Source organism: Xenopus tropicalis, chromosome 4 (genome assembly GCF_000004195.4).
Source record: "Xenopus tropicalis strain Nigerian chromosome 4, UCB_Xtro_10.0, whole genome shotgun sequence".
In the NCBI taxonomy this organism is placed as follows: domain Eukaryota; kingdom Metazoa; phylum Chordata; class Amphibia; order Anura; family Pipidae; genus Xenopus; species Xenopus tropicalis.
The window spans coordinates 58,971,913-58,997,495 of NC_030680.2; the positions used below are offsets into that span (position 1 = coordinate 58,971,913).

At 38.1% G+C, this 25,583-nt stretch overlaps 1 protein-coding gene across 1 annotated transcript in view; it reads right to left on the bottom strand.

Annotated features, from left to right (window-relative positions):
* The window catches only part of LOC100486125 (serine/threonine-protein kinase Nek11), a 149,763-nt gene that overhangs the window by 65,553 nt on the left and 58,627 nt on the right, over positions 1–25,583 (bottom strand). The window contains exon 6 of the mRNA XM_002933660.5: positions 21,911–22,037. Within this exon, the coding sequence (XP_002933706.3) occupies positions 21,911–22,037 (127 nt within the window). The remainder of the gene's footprint in view (positions 1–21,910; positions 22,038–25,583) is intronic.

The window sequence follows — 25,583 nt, forward strand, 5'->3', positions numbered from 1 at the left end:
TTAAACTAATACTTTGTTGAAGCACCTTTTGATTTTATTACAGCACTCAGTCTTTTTGGGTATGAGTCTATCAGCATGGCACATTTTGACTTTTGACTGCAAGATTTGCCCACTCTTCTTTGCAGAAACACTCCAAATCTGTCAGATTGCGAGGGCATCTCCTGTGCACAGTCCTCTTCAGATCACAACACAGATTTTCAATCGGATTCAGGTCTGGGCTCTGGCTGGGCCATTCCAAAACTTAAATCTTCTTTTGGTGAAGCCATTCCTTTGTTGATTTGGATGTATGCTTTGGGTCGTTATCATGCTGAAAGATGAAGTTCCTCCTTATGTTCAGCTTTCTAGCAGAAGCCTGAAGGTTTTGTGCCAATATTGACTGGTATTTGGAACTGTTCATAATTCCCTCTATCTTTACTAAGGCCCCAGTTCCAGCTGAAGAAAAACAGCCCCAAAGCATGATGCTGCCACCACCATGCTTCACTGTGGGTATGGTGTTCTTTTGGTGATGTGCAGTATTGTTTTTGCGCCAAACATATTTTTTGGAATTATGGCCAACAAGTTCAACCTTGGTTTCATCAGACCATAACACCTTTTCTCACATGCTTTTGGGAGACTTCAGATGTGTTTTTGCAAAATGTAGCCTGGCTTGGATGTTTTTCTTCATAAGAAAAGGCTTTCGCCTTGCCACTCTACCCCATAGCCCAGACATATGAAGAATACGGGAGATTGTTGTCACATGTACCACACAGCCAGTACTTGCCAGATATTCCTGCAGCTCCTTTAATGTTGCTGTAGGCCTCTTGGTAGCCTCCCTGACCAGTTTTCTTCTCGTCTTTTCATCAATTTTGGAGGGACGTCCAGTTCAGTTAGAAGAGGGTGTGCACACTTATGCAACCACATTATTTTAGTTTTTTTGGTTTTCTTCCCTCCACCTAAAAGATTTCAGTTTGTTTTTTAATTGAGTGGTACAGTTTATAGGTCACATTAAAGGTGGAAAAAGTTCTGAAATTGTCTCATTTTTGTACAGCACAGGAACCTGACATTTTACCAGGGGTGTGTAGACTTTTTATATCCACTGTATCTATTCTGGACTTTCCTATTCATATTCTAACTTCCCATTCAAACCCTGACCCATTCCTATTCCCACCTGAGCTAATTTCTAGCTCATCCACAACCAGTTTTCAGCTAAGCCTGTCTATACTTTGTTTTCTCTAGTCGTTCTCTGTAACTTGCAGGTTCCCTGACAGGCCTGCCACAGAAAGTTATGAAGGTGCAAGCAGTGGAGACTGGGGGGGGGGGAGAGAAAGTGGTCCCAGCTGTCATTCTGGGTTTCTAACTAACAGACTGTTACACCAAACTTGCAATTATACTCTTGCGTAGACTGCCATTGTTCCATTGCCTAAGGGTGCCTCGCGAGTCTTTTTCGGCGATTTGCGCGAAATCGCGCCGCCGCGTCTGCCATCCCGCCGGCGACTTACATGTTCGCCGGTGGGATGGCAGAGGGAAGGCAACTCGGGGAGATTAGTCGCCCGCGAGCAGGGAGTTTTGCCGCGGGCGACTAATCTCCCCGTGTACCAGAGCCCTTATAATATGTTATATATCCTCGCAAGTAATCAGATATATAACAAAACAAGAAAATTACCAAAAAAAGGGGGCAGTAACTAGCAATTGCCATTGTTTGTTTTCGCTGTCACTTCAGGGAAAGATTTCACAAATTTGATCTAATAAAGGTAATCCTCTGCTGAACAAATGGACTATTCTTTTTCATCCTTATAATAGTAGGGCTACAAAGAAATGCATTGACATTGTTCCTTAGTCTTCGATAAGGTTGAACAAGTCAGCTTCTCACAAGGAAGACAGCAGTTTCATTCAATATGTTACAAGCCTCCATTATGGAAAGTTTAGTTTTCTTGTAATTCGGAGGCAATACATTCCCTCTTGTTATAGTACTGAATAAAATATATGGAGCTGAACTCACCGAGAGAGGACATAAAAATTAGAGAGTCTGAAGTTCAATTAAAATTTGATTTGGGGTAAATGTTTATTTTCAGGCATGTGTTTAAGCTAAACTAGAACCTAATTAATGTTATATTAAGGAAGAACACGTATTAATCATCTCTACTGCATCTGTTCTTTTACACTTTCTTTCCTATGTTCTCTGCTTTCTCCTACTCATTCTCCAAATCCCCTTTCTCCTTCTAATTCTATTGCTTTCTTTTTTTCCCTGACTCCTAACCTCTGCTCCACTTATTACCCTACGGCTATAATATCTCTTATGCCACTGACTTTTTTTGCATTTTATGCAAAAAAAGCATCCTGCATACTTTTTCCTTTGTAGTATCTGCTCTAAACACTTACTGCCTATACTATCATTACAAATTCCATATTTTGCCTGCTGCTATTCATGTTTGCTTTGTGTTTACACATACCTTCAATAATTCTTGATATTCACCTTATTTAAAGCCAAGAGAATCTTCTACTGTGTTGAAACTTTAATAATGATAATATATTTTTGCTAAAGCTGTCAACTAGTTTCTGTTTCATAGACAAGATACCTGTAGTCAAGGAAACCAAAGATCATTTCATGTCAAAGGAGTTTGGGTTTGTGTTGGGCAGAGTGGTATTTTCCAAACTATAACAAGAACTGACATTATGGTATATGGGAAAGCTATTATTTTAAATCTCTGCAAATATCAACTATTTTTCATTTTTTAATATAAAGGTTGACAATAAATCTTGTTAGGCACCCCCTAGTGATTATAATCAGGTAAGCGATAAGGTAAGGGGGGGGGGGCTAACATTTTGGCACCCCCCAGTGATTGCACTCATACTCATTACAGTTGATGAGAAGACTTCAGAGAGCCCATTGCTAAATGTATTTGCAAAGTCTGCAATGCAAATGATTAGCATGTGCGTACAGTGAAAATGTTAAGCTGCACAGAAGAGCTGGCACAGATATTGTCGTTGGAGGAGGCAAATTCAGGTTGGCAGAGGGTGGCACAGAGCCTAGAGCTGACTCTTTGTGTTGGGCACAGGCAGCACAAAGAAATAAATCACTTTATTACTTCGCCTCTGTGGTGATAATATTTCTGTAATTAGGGAAATGCAGTACTTAATAATGTTGTTGTTCTATGCCTCATTTCCTGCTGGGTGTTAGAACAGTAGAATACACCAACCTGACATGTAAAGTGCAGGGAAATATTTCCCTTACTGCATAATAAGCTCTTGTTTATCCTAAAGGAACTGTAAAATTACATTAGTAGTTTTTCTAGTATATATATAAAAAAAAAAATTGTTGGGTAAAATGTTTTCCTTACTCTGGTGCATTCATTCTGAAATAAAAACATGCCCAGAAAGGCAGCCTATGCAGGGCAGCACTTGAGATGCACATCTTTCATGACACTGGACCAGCAGTAGGGATAAGTTATCAGGCAACATACAACAAGAAAGCAATAACAATAAAATTGTAGCCTCACGGGTCAGTGACCCCCATTTGAAAGCTACTTACTGTATGTCATGCCAAGGATCTGACTATAGTCTGATGCATTTATGTTGAGGCCCTGCTCCCTACAGAGCACTTGGCATTAGGTTGTTCAGGTAATTATGAAAATAAAAACATCACAGTACCCTCTGTAACTGCTGGTTGTCTCTTGTTTACCACTTGTACAGAAATGATTCCTAGCACTTATAGCTACCACACTAACTCTCATCTCTTAATATGGTTTAGCATCGACCATACAGCCCCTCCTTATTATATAAGTACAGATATGGGACCTGTTATCCAGAAAGCTCAGGACTTCAGGACAGTTTTTCTATAATGTGGATCACCATACTTATGCCATATTAAATAAACCCAATAGGATTGTTTTGCCATCAAACATGATTATATTTTAATTAGAATCAAGTATAAGGTACTGTGTTATTATTACAGAGACAAAGGAAATAATTTTTGAAAAACTGGATTATTTGATTAAAATGGAGTCTATGGGAGATGGCCTTCCCGTAATTCAGAGGTTTTTGGATAACGGGTTTCCGGATAATCCTATACTTATATAGAACTGACCTTCAACACTAATAAAAGTACAGCTGCAAATCTTACAGTATGAAACATGTTTACTGATTGTAGTGTTTTGAGTGAAGAATTAGACCAGGATACCGGGTGGATGATTAACTGCCAGGATGACACTGCTGACATCTTAGAAGGTGACGTGTAAATGGCTAGCTACTAATTAAAGTAAAAAACCTATTGTTGTGTGGCACTGTGGTGTTATTGTGCAACCACAATCGTTCAGTTGCAGCCAAGCAAGAACTTGAACAGTTATGATGGAGGAGGTTGACACTTTGCTGGTGCCTATGCAAGCCCCAGAACACTGCCTCTGCAAACAGTGTAGCTTGTCCCTTTACATTGGTTAAGGCTTATGGCCTTGCATAAGCCTTGTATTTTGTAGTATTGTCTGTCTTCACTGCATTGCACAAAAAATACGTAAGTATGGATGATTCAATCACACTATGTTATAAAACTCTTTTTTTTCTATTCTCTATAATTATTTTTTTCTAACTAGGAGCCATTACTCTGTCTCTGGCAAAGTGGAAAGGCCTGCCATGATCCATAAATGTTTCCCTGTATGTAGGTTTTGCTTGTTTTATATTCAACACAACTTTTTATCAGAAAAAATAAATATTATTCAGCAACTGAAGCTTTGGTGAGATGACAAAAATGTGATGAGTGGTCACTAATGTCACTGTGCAATGTTGCCATGTAGTCATTCTTACCCAGGTGCTATTTATAGAAGGGCAGTTTTATTGTATGTATCTCAGGAGCTCATATTGATTGAGCTCACGAAGGTCAGCATCACTATGAAGATGTATCTCTGTAGGCACTGGACAAGATACATGGAGCAGATAATAGAAGTCACCTTAATGCCACACTAATGGAATTGAAAGCTAAGCTTGGAGCAGCAGCTGATTAAATGTAGATCTGCTATTCTTGGGGAGACACTTGCATTTGCCAACATCAGTGTTTTACCTGCAGAACAAATCAGATCTGATAGAGCTAATCTTATTGCTGTTTATATGTGGCAGCTGAAATAGTGGTTCTGCAAGTGACAGCATTTTATTTTAATTGCCTTCGAATGAAGTAGCTAAAAAACAGCAGCCCCCTCTCTTTTAAGAACAAAAATCACATTTTTTTTTTTTTTTAAATCCTCTTTAAGTTATTGTGGGCAAGATTTAGATACTACAGAAGTTTAATAATCTATTTGTAATAGATCAAATATCAAATAGGGGAAGCCTACAACCTACAGACCACCTTTGGCTGTTACCATGATTGACAACATATGCAGATCCACATCTTGCCCCTTCAGAGGGGGCTATTAATAAAACTATAGTGGGGAACATTTCAAACTGCCCTAAAGCTCTCCTGCAAAACTGCACATAATTTCCTAGCTGCAGACTCTTGCTGGGCCTTATCACCTTTGAAGTAGTATGCTAAAATTGGGGCACAAACTGCCACACCCACCATAATATTCCCCAAGGAAGAATATTACAAGCTCATAATAAGTATAACCTATAGCAGTGATCCCCAACAAGTGGCTTTGGGGCAACATGATGCTCAACAACCCCTTGGATGTTGCTCTCAGTGTCCCCAAACCAGGTAGTATTTTTTGAATTCCTGACTTGGAGGCAAATTTTGTTTGAATAAAAACAAGACTTACTACCAAAAAAAGCCTCCTGTAAGCTGATAGTGTGCACAGAGGCTACCTAATAGTCAATCTTAGCCCTTATTTGGCTCCTCCATGAACTTTTATGATGTTTGTGTTGCTCTCCAAGTCTTCTTAAATGTGACTGTGGCTCACGAATAAGAAAGGTTGGGGACCCCTGTCCTATAGGGTGAAGTTAGAGCATAGTAATACTTCTGCACAATTCCTGACTTTTAGAAACCAGTAACAAATCCCAGGAAAAAGACTTGTCACCAGAATAACTAGGTACACAGAGGGTGACATAAAACTGTTTCAGATATATGACTACCATGTTGATGCAAACTCATACCATATTCACTCTATGGGAAAAAAAGCTGGTGTCATCAATATCTAAAATATACTGCAAAAGGTAAGCTAATACTTATTCATAGGGAACACTGATTTTTTTTGTTGGATGGAACGGAGCAGAATTTTATTGAGCGTAATTTGCATTTGTGCTGCAGGTGGCAAAAAGGTTCTCACAATAACAGGCAGGCAACAGTTTTTTTCATGCGGCACACTGCTTAATCCTCCAGGATAAGTAAATGTGACACTTTTATTCATAATGTTTAGAATTTAGCCTTATCTATATGGATGTGTATATAATGAGTGCAGTTTCCTGGTAAAAGACACCTTGAAAATGAGGCTATTGCCTCTGTTTATCTATTCAAACCCAAGGAAATAACTGGAAGGGATGCAGACTCAATAGAAGTTTATAATTTAACAGCCCTAGCAAAAATGATTTTGTATTTCAATGAATGAAACAGTTAACTAAAGTGGATGTGGGACTTACAAACATGGGAATTGTTCACTAACTGGTCTTCTTAATATGGCTATAGTTTGTACATCCCAGTTGCTCAAAAATAATAAATGCTTAATGGGAAGGCTTCTTTCAAATACAAAAATCACTTATGAAAAAGATATGGCATTTTGCAGCCTTAAAAATATAGAATTGCAAAGCTAGCCACGTGCTTTGGGATTATGTGAAAAGCTAAAGGCCCCTTGACACATATAACAATGTTAGTTATCTATCTAGGCCAAATAAACATATAACTAAAATCTATCCATAACTGACCTTTAGATGGGCTTGAATAACTATCTGGGGAAGAAAACAGGTATTTTCTCTCAATTTTGATAACAGAAGTAGTGTGAGAGCTCCATTATAAATGTGCATCCTGTCTTGGAGTTTTCATGTCCCATCTGACAGACATGACCATGTGACCCTCCTCCTGGTAAATGTGAGGAAGATGAGTAGTCTTTAAGTTCTCTTTTAGGCTTGAGCATGGATGTATGTCCAGTAAAAATGGTTCCAGCACAACTGTGAGTCAGGATAGCAGACTTTAGTTAATGTGCTATAACCAGTCAATGGGCTACCAGTGCTAAGTCCTAAGTGATAAGAATTGTTGTCCCTGGTACAAACCATGAAGTGTCCCAGTTGTATATTTCTGCTATAGAAAATTTACTACCTAGCCTACACCACCCCCAGTTACATCTGCCTGTACCCCCATTACACCCCAGTGTAAGGGGTATTAATGTAAACTATGCTCTACTTCTAACTGGATTTTGGGAGCCCTAAGTTGAACATAAGGTTATCTGTGCTTCATGGTCTGATAAATGTTTCTGATGTCTTAAAAATAAGGAATGTATTTTAAGTGTTCTTTATTTAGAGCAAAACACTAGTGATTTTGTTCTGATTTGTTTATCTCTCCTCACTCTGTAAGAACAGACCACTATGTGGAGGGTTTTGCTTATAAGGACTGCACTTACACCATTTGACTGCCTGGATCAGTCATGCCTGATGTTCTGCCAGAGGAGGCTACTCTATTATCAAGCAACTCATAATGTTTGTGTTAGATGCCAAGTGTAGGAGTTGGGCATTAGGTATTCCAACTCCTGTACCTTGGCATTAATTTCGAGAAATGCTGGCATGTATACCTAGGCAGCTCTTGCAGCAAATATGACTTTGTTTATGCAGGTAGAGCTCTTTTACAAATACATATCTTTCCCAGATTTAAAACCTAGGTGTAACCACCCACTCAACAATGCAGAACTGTCTACTGCCTTGATTTTGGAGTTATATGTACAACATAAATTGTATTTACCTTTGGTGGCTAAACAATCTACAATTTGCCTTTTCTGAGCTATACTATACTATAATATACTAATAGTGAAGATGAGATTCCAGGCTTCTTTGTTAATCCATACTAGAACTCTAGTCACCCTTGCCACAAGCTACTTACAATAGTCAATTGTTATAAATTTTGTGTAGGAAAAAGATCTACAGTAGCACGGACCTGCAAACTGGAGTCTTAAAAAGGGCAAAGAGTATTTACAGCTGATTATGTCCTGAATGGCTTCTAACCATACCCCTTAGTCACTAGGCCATTTTGAGAACAGAGTACAATAAAATGGACAGGTTTAAATCAATATTTATTCCATGAAGGGGACTACCAATAGGAAAGAAGAGGGATGGGTGGACACATTTATTATATAATATAATTTATGACAGTGATGTAACTACTCTGCACTGCCACCACCCCCCCACCCCCCCACGCAGAGTAGCCAGCACTGTCTTTTCACATATACCTAGCCTGGTTTAAAAAACTGAGCTTTGTTTTGTGGATGACACAAAAGTATGTACAGCAATAAGGAAGGAATGTAGTAAAAATGGGTAATGGAAAAATAATTCACAATACGAAAATGTACGCAACTGTGCGAACAAATTTGCCTTTGCGTGAATTTAATAAGGGCGTTGCAAACATGGTAACTTTAGCGACCACAAAGTTTGTGAATTTTATTGATTGTGACAGTGGCCAGTGTATGTAATAAAACTTGCTAACATTGAATGGAGGAATCGGTAAATTCACAAATTATGGATTCAAAGCATAACTAGTTGTAATTCAGTGTGATTGCTTTTGAAGTATTCAGGAGTTATCTGAGATGCTTTAAAATGAACTGCAAAACAAAAGCACTAGCACACCTTTTGGAAGACTTAAGAAGGAACACATATTTTTAGTGATAAATAAAGCCATATCTTTAGTCCTTTTGTTACATATTTTCAAGGTGTAATGTATTTTCAAACGACAGAACCATATTTCAATATTTAGCTGTTTTGTCAGTTTTCTATCTTGTTTGTTGTGTAATTGTGTAAAGCTTAATGTTTAGCATGTCTGGTTCATGAAGGCACTAGCTGCTAGAATCTACAAATATGTCAATTGAAGGTAAACATGCTGATAACATATATTTGGGATTTTAGCTCCATGGGAGAAGAAAGGAAGCTTATATCCTACCCCAGGGGAATCGATTAGAGAAGAATTTCTGCAAATTATGTCAGAACATGATATCCACTCTATTATTCTTCCCACCATGTTTCAGCAATACTAAATGTAATCTGATCGTGCCCATACAGTTAATGAATTCATTATTACGTTTCCAGAGCAAGTCACTTTTCTACACCTACTAGGAAAGGTGTTACAGATGGTTTGCTGATCTTTAGCAATAAATGGGTTACAGAATGATTTTCAGAGCCCAAGCAGCGCCGGTGCTAATTAACACTGTGCAAGTCACCAGCTCAACTGATCCACTGCATTGAAGCTGTTACTACTCAGCATGACCTTAGAGAGTGGAAGGATTTAATCATTGCTCTATAGGTGTTCAGTTTGCCAAATGCTTAATAGTGACTCAGCATGTCCCTCTCAAGGAAATAGTTGAAGGCAAACTATAATGTTTCACTAAGAGCAGTAAGTTTTAGCCTGCAGTTAACAGAAGCAAAAAACATGTAGATATTTCAATATAACTTCCCCAAAGTTTTACCAAGCTTGAAGAGGTTAAGCTTGCTTAGGCAATAGCATGGTTGTCAGGTCTCTTAACATACTCATGCCTTGTCAGGTTTAGACCTTTCATAGGTATTTTTTCAGGAGTTAACTGATCCCAGTCTTATCTATGGGTACTGATGGGAGAGCTTAGAAAGCACAGATTTCTTTGTCGCATGTATAAGTTTGGATTATTTGAATTCAGTCTTATTTAAAGGGATACTGTCATGATTTTTATGGTATACTTTTTATTTCTAAATTACTCTGTTTACATTGCAAATAATTCACTCTACCATTTAAAATGTTATTCTTGAACCAACAAATGTATTTTTTTAGATGTAATATTGGTATGTAGGTGCCATCTCAGTGCAATGCAGGGTCGGACTGGGCCAGCGGGGCACTGGGAAGAAACTCGGTGGGCCCTACCAGATACAGTCCAGACCCGATCTCCGGAGTTCCCAGCGGCTGCTGTTCTCCCTCCCCCGGTGCATCCGAAAGTAACTATATTACACAACTGCTCTGGGGATGGGGTTGGGTAGGCAGCGTGGGTCTCTTCGGGGGTGCAGGGGCCAAGATGGTGGCTCCTTTGGGAAGTATGGAGGCCCCAGGGGTGGCAGCCACAGTGGGTCCTGCAGTTCCCATTCCGACCCTGGTGCATTGTGCCTGAGTCTGAGCTTTCAGAAGGAGCCAGCACTACACATTAGAACTGCTTTCAGGTAACCTATTGTTTCTCCTACTTCCATGTACAGTAACTGGAGGAGTCACAAGCCGGAATTGGATTTCTTATTACTAAGTGCTATTCTGATATTTACTAGGAGCTGCTTCCTGCTCCCTTCCCTTTGTTGTGCTGATCGGCTGCTGGGGGGTAAAGTTAGAGGGGTGATATCACTCCAACTTGCAGCTCAGCAGTAAAGTGTGATTGACATTTATCAGAGCACAGGTCACATGGCTGTAGCACCCTGGGGAATTAATTTTTAATTCAAAATTAAATATAAAAAAATTGGATTGCGTTTTTTAAAAACCCAAAGTTACCTCCAATGATTTGGATTTAAGTTGTATGTATCTGATGAATATACTGTGCTATACGATACAACAGACGTTATCTTGTTTAATAAGTGCTTCTAGAATTTGGAAAGACTGGCAGAGATGATTCTACAGAGCTGTTGGAAAAAATACAGGCAAGTGGCTGTTCAACTTTAAATTAACTTTTAGTGTGACATAGAGCATTCTATTCTTAGACAATTTCCAACTGGTCTTCATTTTTCATTATTTGTGGTTTTTTAATACACTTTTTGTTTAGTAGCTCTCCAGTTTGGCATTTCAGCAACTATCTGGTTGCTAGGGTCCAAATTGCCCAAATTAGCAAAAAGGTAGTGATTTGATTGAGAGACTAGAATATGAATATGGAGGGTGGAGGAGGTTAAGAAGTCCGCAACTGGGGTGGGGGGTCCCCGAGGTGGCAGCCTGGTGGCCTCTGGTCTCCCAGCTGAAAGTTTGAAAGAGTCAAATGAAGAGGGCAACTAATTAAAAAACAATAAAAAATGCAGACCAATTGAAAAATTGCTAAGAATTTGATATTCTTCAAGATATTAAAAGTTAACTTGAAGGTAAACTTTTAATTTATCTCCCAGTTTCATTATAAAGAAAGCATTTAGGGTAACCGTTTTGCTTCTGTATGTTCTGTTTTAGGTTGTAAGATATTTGGGACCTTATTCCAAAGCTGATGAATTCTCAGTATTTATCTATTTAACTATAATTACTGAGTTGATGTGTTAGAAGTTTTCTGCTCCACCATTTACAAATAGCTTTATGCTCCCATGTAAAGCACTTCTATAATAAATTTAAATTGCAAAAGGTCTTCAGAACACTGTGGTCTCTTATTCATGGTTTCAGGACAATGCAGAGAATGTTCCTTACAGAAAAGTAAAGAAGAAGACGTGTTTTCATGCCTTTAGCAATGTCTTTCACTTCAAGAGCAAAAAAAAATGACTTTTCTTTTTTTATATATTTTTTTTGCCAGAGAGTTTTGTTGGAAGATAATTGCTGTATGCTGATCCAGGGCAGGCTTGTGATTGCCATTTAAGCAAAAATGCCAAGAGCTACAGTACATTTGGTCACTGGTGCCAAAGAAATCTTTTGAAGGGTGCAATGTAAAAAAAGACTAGTATATTATCTTCAAATTAAATATCTGTGTAACTGTGAAAAATGAATCAGTCGTCATTATTTTCTCAAGTAAAATATTCTGCATGAGGGAGTTTTGAAACAAACCTAGTATTACCCATCTTTGCTGTACTTGAGAGTTAAAGGAAAACATACCCCCAAAATGAAGACTTAACCAACAGTCACATGAAGTGGCCTATTAAAGAATCTTACTATTTGCAATTGGCAAATTTTTTCATGAAACTGCGGCAAATAATTTGGTTGTGGTTGTGTCAAAAAAAGTCACGGTCAAATCAAAAAAAGCCGCATTGTGTGAAGTTTTTGATGTTTCGCAAATTTTTCATTAGTTTCGCAAACTTCGCGGTGAAGCGAAGTGGGACAGATATGCTGATCTCTAAATTTTACCATACTGGAATATATATATCAGTAAATATTGCTCTTTTACGCTTGAACTTGACCCACCATTTTTTGATGGACTGTGTGCTCCCTCAGAAATCACATGACCAGAAATAATGCAGCGCCTAATGCTTCCTAACAGGAAGTAGTATGGAAGCAAAAGACAGAACTCTGTCCATTAATTGGCTGATGTGGCCTAGCAGGAGGCCCTTAGTATTTAATATGGTAATTTTCTATTTAGAATTATCCATATTATATTTTTATGAAAATGACTTGTATGAAGCAGGGTTTTACATATGAGCTGTATTATGCATTATATTTTTATAGAGACTTACATTGTTTGGGGGTATAGTCTTCTTTAAATTTTCCAAATTTTGAGGTGCTGGAGGAAGGACAGGTGGGATGCTTAGTGATGGTCTATACAGGGTAATAAAATAGTCCTTGTATGTGACCATGATCTTTAGAATTGAATTCATAATCATGGTACATTACTGTAAGCTCAAATATACACTGGGGACTGCCTATGGCTGTTGTAGGTAAATATCACACAATACCCAGCAGACCACTAGGAGAAAGGGTAAGGAGTGAAAGGCCAGAAAAATTCATGAATTCTTGTGACCAGTAAAATGTCTGGTGATTCTGGTTGTTAACTACTGCTTCCAGCCGTCCCAGCCAACCAAAAACCATTTGAGTATGTTTGTGAATCTGTATTGCAATACTTACAAGTCTATGAGTTAGTTATACATAATTAGTAAACCATATCCAATACAGTAGAAATGTGGGCGAAGATATAAAGGAGTGATAGAGTGCATTGGAAATAACAAGGTCCTATCAAAGCGTTTATAGCAGACATTTTCTGGATCGAGAGAGCAAGCCTGCCTCTTTCATGTCCTGTGATTATCCTTCTAAAAAGAGAAGCAGCTTTGACGCTGGATTGTCTGAAGCACAGGGTGTTAACGGCTGCCAGGATTCTACACTGGTTTTGTTCCAATACATGTGATATTTTCTTTTTCATTTGAAGAGAATGGGGGGGGGGGGGGGGTTGGTAAGAGGAGGAAGGAACAGAAAGAATGAGACACAAGAGAAATTGGATGTTTTTTTGCTGAGGATCCTGTGACTCACATCAAGTTATCACATCATGAAAATTTGTAACAAGTAAACACACTGTAAATCCTCTGAAGGGGAAAATGATGTGAGGCATGGTGTCAAACTGCCTGCTCAGGGTTTTGGCTAAATCACAGCATATGCTTCTTCTATTAAAAGAATACAAAGCTCTCCCTCTTTCCCTGGCAGGATAATCTGGAACACCATTGTCATGTAACATAACATTGTCTGACAAGCATCTACTTATATATTATTTAACTGATGTGATGTTGCCACATAGCTATAACCCATTCTGCATCAGTATCATCTGCAACATATGTTAGTTCTTAGGGGTTTAACTACCCCCTCCACTCCCCCTCCTCTCTGCTATTTTGGCCTTCTTTACTAGCTGAAGGCCATTACAATCCTTTAGCAGTGAAGATCTGTGCCTCCAACGATATCCACATTAGCCCCCTGGAGCTCCAGTTCAGAGCAAGTTAAGTGTCACAGGCATTCAAAACATGACCAAATAAAATCCATGGAGGGACTGCTGTGGGCAAGTTATGGATTACAACTGTTGTAGAACTGTCAAACCTTGGGGCTTAAACTGTAAGTTTAGTTTATAAAATAGACATTTTTTTCTCATTTTCTTTTTAGGTTTTATTTCACTTTTAATCCTATGAATCCTTTATAAAACGAATATCACAAAAATCAATTACAAAAGAACACAAATATCTTATGAAGCAAATAAATACAATTGCCAATTCATCCTATAATAAATACTCCTTTAAAATAACCTAAACCCATCTTAACCCCTTACATATAAATGAAGTTTATGATACTTTACTGCGCTAACAGAAACCTGGCATTCTGTTTGAGCATGTAGAATTAGCAGACCCCCAACAATTAAGAGCATTGTCATAATTTATCATTTCAAATCTAAAATCCATTAACAACATTAAGGTCTCCTTAAGCTAGTATGTTACTTCCCTTAACTCATATGTATGTTAAATCATTAGAACGTGTTTCACTAATTCTTACACATAGACAGCAGAACAGCATTATATTCTATGGGGACATGTGGGGTTCATGAATGGGACAAGCTCATTTCGGAGCTGTAAAGAATGTTTCTAATGCAGAAAACAGGTAAATCAGAGGTTATTTCTCTTGGCTTCCATTTGGGATAGACAATTAGGTTTCACTAATACAGGGATCCCCAACCTTTTTGCCCCATGGGCCACATTCAAATGTAACAAGAGTTGGGGAGCAACACAAACATGAACAATGTTCCTGGGTGTGCCTAATAACAGCTATGATTGGCTATTTGGTAGCCCCTATGTGGACTGGCAGCCTACAGTAGGTTCAGTTTGTCTGTACACCTGTTTTGTATGCAACGAAAACTTTTCCCCAAGCCAGCAATCTAAAAATAAGCACCTGCTTTGAGGCCACTGGGAGCAATATCAAAGGGGTTGGCGAGCAACCTGTTGCTCACGAGCCACAGATTGGGGATCACTGCACTAATATATCTTTTAAATTCAAAGCTCTTCTTGCAACTATCCCTGGTCTCTCTGGGATAAACTGTATTGAAATGTTTTCTTACAATCGCCTTATATCACCCCACTGATACTGGAACTAGTGATCAAATGCACCTTATTTAAATGGTCTTTGGGGGATTTGTATACTATACTGTATATACACTGCTAATCCGTACTTTAAATATATTTTTTCCAACCTATTTCTCATGTTCAGCATGCTTTCCAAAATTTTGTTCTGTGAAACAGCTCTGTAAAACCCATTATAACTGTTTCACCAGAACTTCCTTCCACTTATATTTAAAAGCATTTTTATTAAGGCAGTTTAGAACTATGTTCCAGAAAAGGGGAAATAATCTATAAAATGCAGTCTTCAAAATGAAGAATATGTATTCTATATTAGGGCCTGCAAGTATTTTAAAACATGCTTTGATACTCCCTGTATGTGGCATGGATGAGTGTAACCTCTGAACATAAAGCATGGTTCCAGGATAGATATTCAGTCCAGCTACTGTAAGAGTAGAAATGTCATAAACAGGCATAAAATGGACTCAATACATTCGTCCAGATCCAGAGTGTTCTTGCTCAACATGTAAGAATGACATAAAATCCATAAATACCTGGACATACAGTGTATTATTTTACCATACCCCCCTGTACCTGTGGCATTGGATTCCCTTGGAGATATTGATATTGGTATCTATTTCACAGTTGTCTCTCTACCTCATACAACCTTAGATCAAAGCACCACATTTTAATACTTTTATACAAATTCTAGGTTATATTTTCCCTGAATGCCTTTGATCTTCTTTTGTTAAATTATACGACATAGGGTAGACTCAGGCAGGCAGATCTGTGCTAGACTCAAGCAACATACACAACCATAATTCTAGGGGAACTACTGCAATTTAAAATAACATTTTGCTATTGGTGTTGGATACCAGGATGTAAAATGCATGTGAAATCCTTACTAAGGGAATAGTAAGACTTTAAACATTTAATAGGAAAGTGTCGCTGTGCCTTAAATACTTGAACCTCCCTTATTTGACACATCGTTTTTGCCCCCTGCCTCTCTGCAGCCCCATTACTGAAGCGACTCCCTGACCAACACAGCCTTTATCCCCACTGGGTCAGGAGTTGGGGCTGAGTAGCGGGGCTAACTCCTAATAGGTTATATAGTTGGGAATTAGTGCAGGATAGCTTATAAAGGGTGAAACTTCCCTTCTAAGATGTGGAAAGTATTACTATCCCTTTAAGCAAATACTATTAAGTATAAACTAAGGACAGACTGGAGTCTGCTAATTCTACTCAATGACATTTCAGTAATGACACCCTGATAGACCTTTTACACATTCCTTGAGTTATGAATGGTTGTATTCTTATTTATTAAGGGGTTAAAAGTGGGGGACTATTTTTGAATGAAAATTTATTACAAGATACCTTTTTGGATGAATTTGTATAATAAAACTATTACTAGTTTTAATGTAATTCATAAGAATAAATGCACTTTTGGTAAAACTAGTTTCTATAATCCTGATATTTATCTATGGGGTTTTATGCTAGAGAAATATACTTTCTGCAGTTTATAATGCACAAAATAATTTTACATCAAACAAATATAGTATTAGAATACTCTGTTACTGCTTTTTTTGTATTTTCAGTTTACTGATCATAAAGTCATTGCATAGAAAACTTTCAGCTGAACCACAGGCTATGATGTTACTGAGATGCTTCACTGTGGGCCTCCATAGTAACATTGTTCTTATCCCATTAGCTGACATTGGTAGGATATGCCACTGGTCTTGCTAAAATGTTATGACTGCAAGACAAAGAAAACTGCCTTTGTTCTGGGCACCAAGCCACTAATTATCTTGTTATCTAAATCTAGCCTTTACGTATTGATTTGTCTGCTCCTAGATGTAGTCATATCCACGATCAAATGCTCTGTTTCTGGGAGATTATACTTTCCTAATTTATTCCTATGCCATAGGTACTATCAAATTCAAAGGTATAGCAACAAAAATAATGCTTTCTGCTTGTTTCATTGATCATATTTCAGGTAATTACAAAGCCCATGAGTACCTAATATGACTAGGGGACATTTTATATAGTAGGTATCTGATAATCATCTGATAATAACTTCCGGGGACACTTATGTGACAGGACCGCAAAGGGCTTGGATCAAAAAGAGTCTTAAAACCACTGGGGTACAGCACATTAGGCAGCTGAAGCCCCTTTGAGGAAATCTAAATGATTATTGGATTTAACAATACAAGTTTTACAGTTATATGGATGGGGCCTCCCCACTAAGTGATTCATCCACACTGTGGTGCAGTTATGTCACAATATGATCAACCTGAATTAAAAACTGGGACTGGGAAGGTCCTTTTACTATGTGTATGGGATGAACATAAGAGTGCAATTTGCCCATCCCCATAATTGGTCAAATAGTACAAATTGGGCCATAGGTTATACAGACATACTAACTCAACATTCATTATATTTGTAACTTATGGGCAAGATGGTATGAAATCTGTACATCCCTTGTGTTGCCAGTTAATAGCTGCCTACTGATGAGGAGTGCTACAGCAATAGAATCTTGCTTGGAGCACTGGTGATATCAAGATTCTACAAAGAGAATACCTCTCTCAGGCCCCTCTGCTTGTCTAACATATAAATATTTCTCTGTTCACTGGCATGTACCATAAAAGAAGATCCAACTAAACAAAGATCCTAGCACCAAGAATTATCTGTTAATACTGTTCTACAACCAACACACACACACTTTACTTACACAAATCCCTCTCCGACACTCCACACAGTCTGTAGGTACCTCAGTCTTAAACTGTCCCCTTAATAACTCCCATTCTCTACCATCTGTTTGCTAGCAGAATTTAATTTAAGGAAGATTCAACACTCTGTGAATAGTTGCTACAGTGGCTACAGCAGATTTAGACTTGTTAATCCTAAAATAATTCAAGTCATTCAAATGCAGCGGTTTCTAAAGAGCTAGCTGTTTTCTAGATAAATCCTATGTATAAAAATATTTCCAGCAATGATGGGTGCAGTGGTTAATATATCAGCCCCAGCTGCTACAGGATTTTGCAGACTCAGTATCTGCTTCTTGCAAATTTACAGATGGTTTTACTGAAGCATGAAACACCTTGAGAGAGAACAAGGCCTTTATATTGTAATGAAAATCCATCATACAGAGAACAGAGAATACTGTCGCTGTACACAGATGTATGCCTTCATGTATTTGTCAGCGCTGTCACTGGTCCTTACAAAATATGTACACATTACACCTGACACTTTCAACATAAAATGCAGAATATTAAAAACAACCAAAGCTTTTTTACACTGGAATTTTGCACTGGGCTTCAAATATTCCTTGTAACAAACCCTTTTGGGCAGGTAGCAATGAGCAGTGTAATATTACTCAGTTATTTGACACAGTTTGATAAATAGGTCTCTAGTTCTCAAATCTTCTAACAAACACTCAAGCAAAAAGTACAAATTCTGTGACTTGTGAGAGTAAAAATAAATCTTAACAGCAGAAGGTAGCATTGTATAGTGGCATTAGATTATGATAATATCTTGACATTGTGGTGGTACAGATATGGGACCTGTTATCTACAATGCTTGGGACCTGAGGTCTTCTGGATGTGGGGTCTTTCTGTAATTTGGATTTCCTTACCTTAAGTCTACTAAAAAAATCATTTAAACATTAATAAACCCAACAGGTTTGTTTTGCCTCCATTAAGAATTAATTATATGCTTAGTTGGGATCAAATACAAGGAACTGTGTTATTATTACAGAGAAAAAGATAAATAATAGAATTTATTATTTATAATGGAGTCTATAGGAGATGGTCTTCCTGTAATTTGGAACTTTGTGGATAACCAGTTTCCAGATAATGGATCCCATACAAGTATTCTCATGGGCAATAGTACAGAATTTAAACCAATAACCTATAAATAGATACTCCATGAGCCCCTGTACATCTACTGTATTTTCTAAACGCAAGTTATAGGTAGAAAGAGACACACAGATAGTCTCATAAAACACATGTATTCATGGACAAGAGGATCTACTCACATTATGGATATACTGAATGCACTGTTGGGTTGCCCCAGGACATAAATGAAAATTAATGGACAGTAGAATAGTTTCTTACTCATCACCAAATACAAATATTATTTCAGCCTAGGTAGGTCAGCGAGTAGGCTTATTCTCACAAAATAAAGCCATTTTGCTATGTAGATATACATGAACTATGTACTACTGGGCTATGTTTGCTTCCTGAGTTACTGGAGCTATCAAGTAATTAAAAATAGTTCAATTTCCAGTAAAACAGGAATTATTCGTTTAAGGTTACCAATGGCGTTTTTTGCCACATCTCGTACCTCCCTAGTTCTCACCTAGCCTCATGGCAAAAAAATCCCTTGTGGAACTTGATAAAGCCTTGGGAATGTACAGACCAAACTATATGACTGTGATACAAACACTATTCAACCATTTGTATATAGTAGGCCCAAAAGCAATACAACATGATCTCTTGTGCTGGATTATAATAAAGTGATGAATTATGTCATAGAAAGAAGCACGTAGAGCCTTGGGCATCAACAATTACAAAATAAAAAATATTGGAGGGCCAAATCCTTCCCACTGGCCTCCTTTAACAACACATGATGACTTGGTAAAGAAAGAATGACCTCTTTCAGCTGTCACTGCCTTTGTCCTCTGGTGACTAATTATGAAAGTGAGAGACGTAAGAGGCTGAACAAGTAGTCAGATACAATACAGACTAATTAGATATGATAATTTCTGCTAACAGGGAAGATTACTTATTCTGTTAAACTTCTAAATCAGTTTTATATCTGCCTTCCATTTTAAAACACATTATAATTCTGTATCCAGCTCCAGGGCAGGTGTTAAAAATGAGTAGTCCCCTTCATTGCAGGAATGTTGGGGCCTCACCCAAGGGGAAAATACAGTAGTAATTCAAAAATGTACTACTCGTCCCATTCAACTACAACTCCCACTGATTGCCTTCAATGGAATGCTTGGAGTTGATATACCTTTATGTTAATTTCTACTATGCTATACAATATCCTACTCTTTGCAACTTTTTCGATGGTCAGAGATTTTTTCTGGTCTCTTCTGCCTCCTTCCAGCTTAAAATACTGTCTCGTTGTTGTGGGTCATAAACCCTACTGCTCCATTAGGCTACCATTTTATAGTTACATTTTCTTTGTTTTTATTTATCTTTCTATTCAGACCTTCTCATGTCATTGTATGAAAACTATTCCTCCACATAAGCTGTGCCCTGCTAAAATAGCATATTATATATATATATATAACAGAAAGCCACTCATGTGTGTCTGTTTTATTTTTTAATTCCTAATGGCCCCCCTCTTACTGTGCCCCGTGCTTGGAATGCAGGTCCCTATGCTCACTGTCAGTTGTATGCACCTTTCTAAAATCTGGTCCTGTTTTTTGAACCTGGATATTTTTACAGCTTTGAGTTCACTACTGATGCCTAGAGCTCAGGTTGAGACACAGCAACTGACAGGTTCATAAGAAGTGACAATTTTTATGTTATCTCCTTGTCATTGATTCAGCACCTTTCCTTTCTAAAAGAGGTGACAGCTGATGTGTAGTTATCAACTGCAGATGAGAAAACAGATCATTTAAGAACGTTGGTAGATATGTGAACCTGGCATGACATTATACTTGTTGACCATGCTATAAACAGCTAAGCATTGCTGGGTAATTAAAGAGCCAGAGACTTTATCTGAAAAGCTAAAATGTAGACAGATCAAGAAAAACAACTAGAGAAACTATTATTATTTCTCTGTCTAAGGACAAAGGGTTAAACAAAGATGGAACACAAGTGTAAGCATGTAAGTTTGGTTGAGAAGCAGTACTAGATTGTACCTATAAACTGGGTCAGGTTTTTTTGGTAGCGCAGAAATGGCTTTTGTCTTAAGGCCCAAGTCTGAGAAATTGGACCCACTGGTACACATTATTACATTATGTCATAACAAGGGATGCACCGAATCCAGGATTCAGTTCGGGATTCAGCTTAGCTTCAGCCTTTTTCGGCAGGATTTGGCCGAATCCACGTGCCTAGCAAAACCAAATCCGAATCTTTAAAATCACACGACTTTTCATAACATAAACCAAAAAGTTAAACATTTTACCCCAAAAAAATCTGAATCAGAAAATAAAACCAAACAAATCCAAGAGTTAGTAAATGACTGGATATTCAACCCATGTCCTGCAGATTGTATCAAATTACAACTCCCTCTCAGAATCCTCAAGGGCCAAACTATTCCTGAGTAGCTGAAATTCCCTAGGCCTGTTTTCTCTGATAGTGCCCATAGCAGTGAAATGAAGGGTTATCCAAATAACTAATATGGATTCTACTTTTGGTAAATCATTGTATTAAGATGTATATTCTCATAAACATATTGTTTTCAGATTTATGAACATAGATGCAAAATTGTATCTATGTAGGTCACCACAACAACCAATCAAACAGCTGCTTTTGATTTTTAACTTGTTGTAGAATGTAACTGAGCAATTTAGCACCTATGTTAGTACTTTATAAATGGTGCCTATAGTAAGTAAATGAATAGTCTTTTTTTATTTAAATAAATGCCTTGAATTTCTTGAATCCCCTGTAAAAACATATAAATTGGGAGAACCATTTCACAGGGTGCCATATAACAGGGTAATGTGCCTGTTTGTAGCCATCAGTGTGTGTAGCTGTTTGAAGGCATCAATGCTATAATTATGAGCTACATGAGCTGAAATGCAGCATCAGATTAAAAAATGTCAATAATTTGAAACTCCTTCCATGAATTCTTACTTAGGTGAGTCACTACATGGACAACTAACAGCCCTGGCACTTAACCATATATGAATCAGTATGCTACTTTGTAGCACTGGTGACAATCACAGGCTGCACAAGTTCATGAATGTAGCATTATTTCATACAAAAATGATGACCTTTGATGGGGTACAATACTTTCTGATATCTTATAGTTTTATAGTATTATAGGCATATAGTATTATAGCATAGAAGGCTTTCTTTCTTGCCTGCCTGTCAGTATTTGTTTCAGTCATCAAATGGGTAATGTAAGAATATTTGGGCAGAATTTCATGTAGATGTCAACTTACCAGATATCAGATTTGGCATTGTATCCATAATGTTCAAGGACCTCTGGGCTCATATAGTGTGGTGTTCCAGTGAATGTTGTTGCCATGTCTGATGGCATTGACAAAATACGGGACACTCCAAAGTCACCTGGGTCAATAAAATAACAAGAAATGCAATTACAGAAAAAACATTAGATTAGGACCCTCAACACTAATGATTCAAATGTGACATTCTGTGATGTTTTGGTACCAATATTTGTTGGGGATACATAGTGAGTTCTCTTCTGTTTTCTGAGTTTGTTTGTGGTTAGACAGTGTCAGTATATTAATACTATAGTTCAAAGGGAGGACATTCAAATAGAGCGCTAAAAATATCTGCTACAGCACATGAGCACAACTAGTATAAAACTCTGCATGTACTGTGTTAGGTCCAGGTGATTAAGCCCCAGTCCTTCACGAGTCCAAGATTATGTGAAAAACACTGGTAGGTACTTAAGGAATTCACTCAGGTCAATAGAAAATGAAAAATTAAACAAAGCCTGATGCATTTCTTGCTAGATGCATTTAATTTATGATTATGAGCTAGGAGGTACGTAACTAGAATCACTGGAGATTGTCTAACAATTTGGCATCCTCTGGTGATTCTACCTTTTTTTCTACTTGGACTTGGACTACTTCACTGCAAGCTTCTGGCAAGAATCCCTCCTCAGTCGGGGCTCTGATATATAAAACGATATAGTTACATAGTTAGGTTGGGTTGTAAAACTACCAAAGTCCATCACGTTCAACCCTTCCAGGTGAACCCGGCACACACACAAACCTATACTGACCAATCTATACACTCACATACATAAACAATATATACCAACATCAATACTAATTGTAGATTTTAGTATCTGCCCAGTTTTCCAACTGTGATATCACTCTGCAAAGTGGCAGCATCCTGCATGGGGCTTATAGTCTTGCACAGTTTAGTATCATCAGCAAAAATAGAAACAGTTCTTTCAATGCCCACCTCCAGGTCATTAATATACAAGTTAAAAAGTAAGGGGCCAAGGACAGACCCCTGCGGTACTCCACAACACGAGTCCAATTAGGCTGGTTACTGAGGTTTAGTAATGCTTTCTGCAGAATAAATATAGTATTCTAGGTGACACTAATGTGGCAGTAAAATGCCTTTCCTTCTCCTTTAAAATGGACTTACTATTTAAAGAGCATTATATATATGTAACCCTTTCTTGGCACATTCACTTATATATGGGCTGTATTTTCAGGAGATGTGTGTTCTTCAAAGAATATTGATACTGGGAACTGGGAACAGCGCAGTGCCTCCACCTAGTGGACACTGAGGAACACACCTCTAGGGGATTTCCACTAGGAAATAATCACACACAGCTTTTGCAGAAATGTTAAACTTTATATAACTGTTGGAGTTGGAAGTTAACACTTTATGTATAACTGATTTTCCTGCTCTGAGGAACCCATGTAGTTTATCCACAGCTGGCACAGACAGTCTCTATAGATGCCCAATCCCCACTTGGATCCGGATAAACCACAACCCTTAGGTTAGTTCAGTCCCTTCCCCAAGAGCTCTTTAGTCCCCCCAGGTAGCGCTACCTGCCCCAGAGTACCTTCCCTTTATAAAGGTGGCTGCTCCCACGTAGCAGGCAAACGAACAATACCTGTTCACAGCAGGGGACACACACAAGAGATACCATAGAGGACTGATTCCTTCCTGGCAGCCCAGCAGACTTTTTCCTTTCAAGTCTAACACACAATATGGCTGCTCACACTGTATCTCTTTCAACTCTGGCAAACAACAGCAGGGGCTCCCTTTATAAGCTGCTGGGCCCGCCCCTAGATTTTTGGCTCCAAAGCTTAGGCACACCTCTCCCAGACGTGCACTGGGGCAGCCAGCCAACCGGATCCCTCCCCAGGCTGTAGCTAGGCTGGATGAGATCACAGACTGAGAAACAGGGGACAGGGTTCTCTGATCCCCTACATATATATATGTATAGGTAGGATGCTGCTGCCATCAAAACAACCATTCTACCTCCAGACCATGCCAGCCACTGCCCAGGACTCCTAACACAATCAATATTCCCCTCCCTGTATGCTCATTTTGTTATAGTAAAAGAAATAGACAGGCTGGTATCTGCTTGGTATCTGCAGGGACAGCCACAACTAAAATAAAAAATACTTTTTTCATTTTGCAATTTTATTTTACTTTTCAACTAAGGTTTTTGTTCCATTTTAGCCAATTGCATGCCTCGCTCAGTATAACTATATGCCTGGGTTCTGGTTCACAAAACATATTAATCTTGGCCAAACCACTGTACACAGTCTAACTCCAGGGTATGGATATTCCATGCAGATTTGATAAATGCTTTTCACAAATTATTTTTGATAGAACTCTCCTGGCCAGTACAAAAATCTAAACTCATGTTATGAACCAGACTGTAGCATCTCCCTACCGCAAACAAACTGAAATATCTTGGCAATGTATCTGCAGACATCTAAGTGACAGAGAAGATCTCTGGGGGATGATTTCTTTTTAGGGCATGCATTTCGTGATTGCTTGAACTATCTTTGTTACGTCCTTGCAGTTTATATATAGACGCAATGTGCTATCCAAATCCCAAAGACCATAAGTTGAAGAAATCTCAGAAGCGATGTAAAATGGACACAGTTCAGGCACTGTCAGGTAAGGGATGCGAGTGATAATTTATTGTGTATGGGTTTCAGCTCCATAGACACCGCAGGCTCATTGATATCTCATGGTACACGATAAGCAGTAAAACAGTGGCACCTCAACTTACTTTGTTCATTGTCAATGTCAATATCTGTGATATATAATGTACAATGTGCAACCACTATTTTCTGCACAACAAATGCCTTTTATAAATGCCAACCAAGCAAGTCTTGCTGCTCGCTCAGATCACACAGCACTACAGCAGCATTGTAATTAACTTTAAATATAGTGGGGCCCATTCATAAAGCTTGCAGTGCAGAATTATTCTCACATATTTGTCCTCCCCATGTTTATAAATTATATATAAAGGCTGGTTTAATCTGCAAACACAATTGCAAATTTTTATTGCTAGTGCGAATGAGTTTTTAAATATGACATGATGTCTGAATTATGCCACAACTATGGTAGTGTAAAATATATTTGCTATATTCATGCACAACAAACACGAACAGTGGCCACTCTCACGCAAATATCAATCTTATTTGTGGGCCATTTGCTAATTTTTTGTGCAATGTGCATTTCATGTGTGAACTTTATAAATGACCCCAGTGTGTCCTAAAAGAAAGTGCTCTGCCTATATGATCAAATGAATGATTTACTAAAGTGCACAGGGCACAATTTTTATAGAAAGCAACTTTCATCCTAATGTTTTTACAGTGTCCTAACATGACCAAAAGCAATCTCTTGGGACTTAATATAATGGAAACTATACTGAAAATAACAATGTTATATTTGTTTCACGCAAATGTGTTTTTTTTGTTATATAGACAGCCAAAAAATATAATCTACGCAAAGGGTACAAATCAGTGATTTATTAGAGCTAGCTATCTGAAGGGAGCACAGAGCAGTGATATATAATAGTCTATTGCCTTAGGCTCTTCCGCACCATTCACCTTCCATCAAGAGTCTGTAATCTTGGGATTCTCTCCTATTTATGAACTA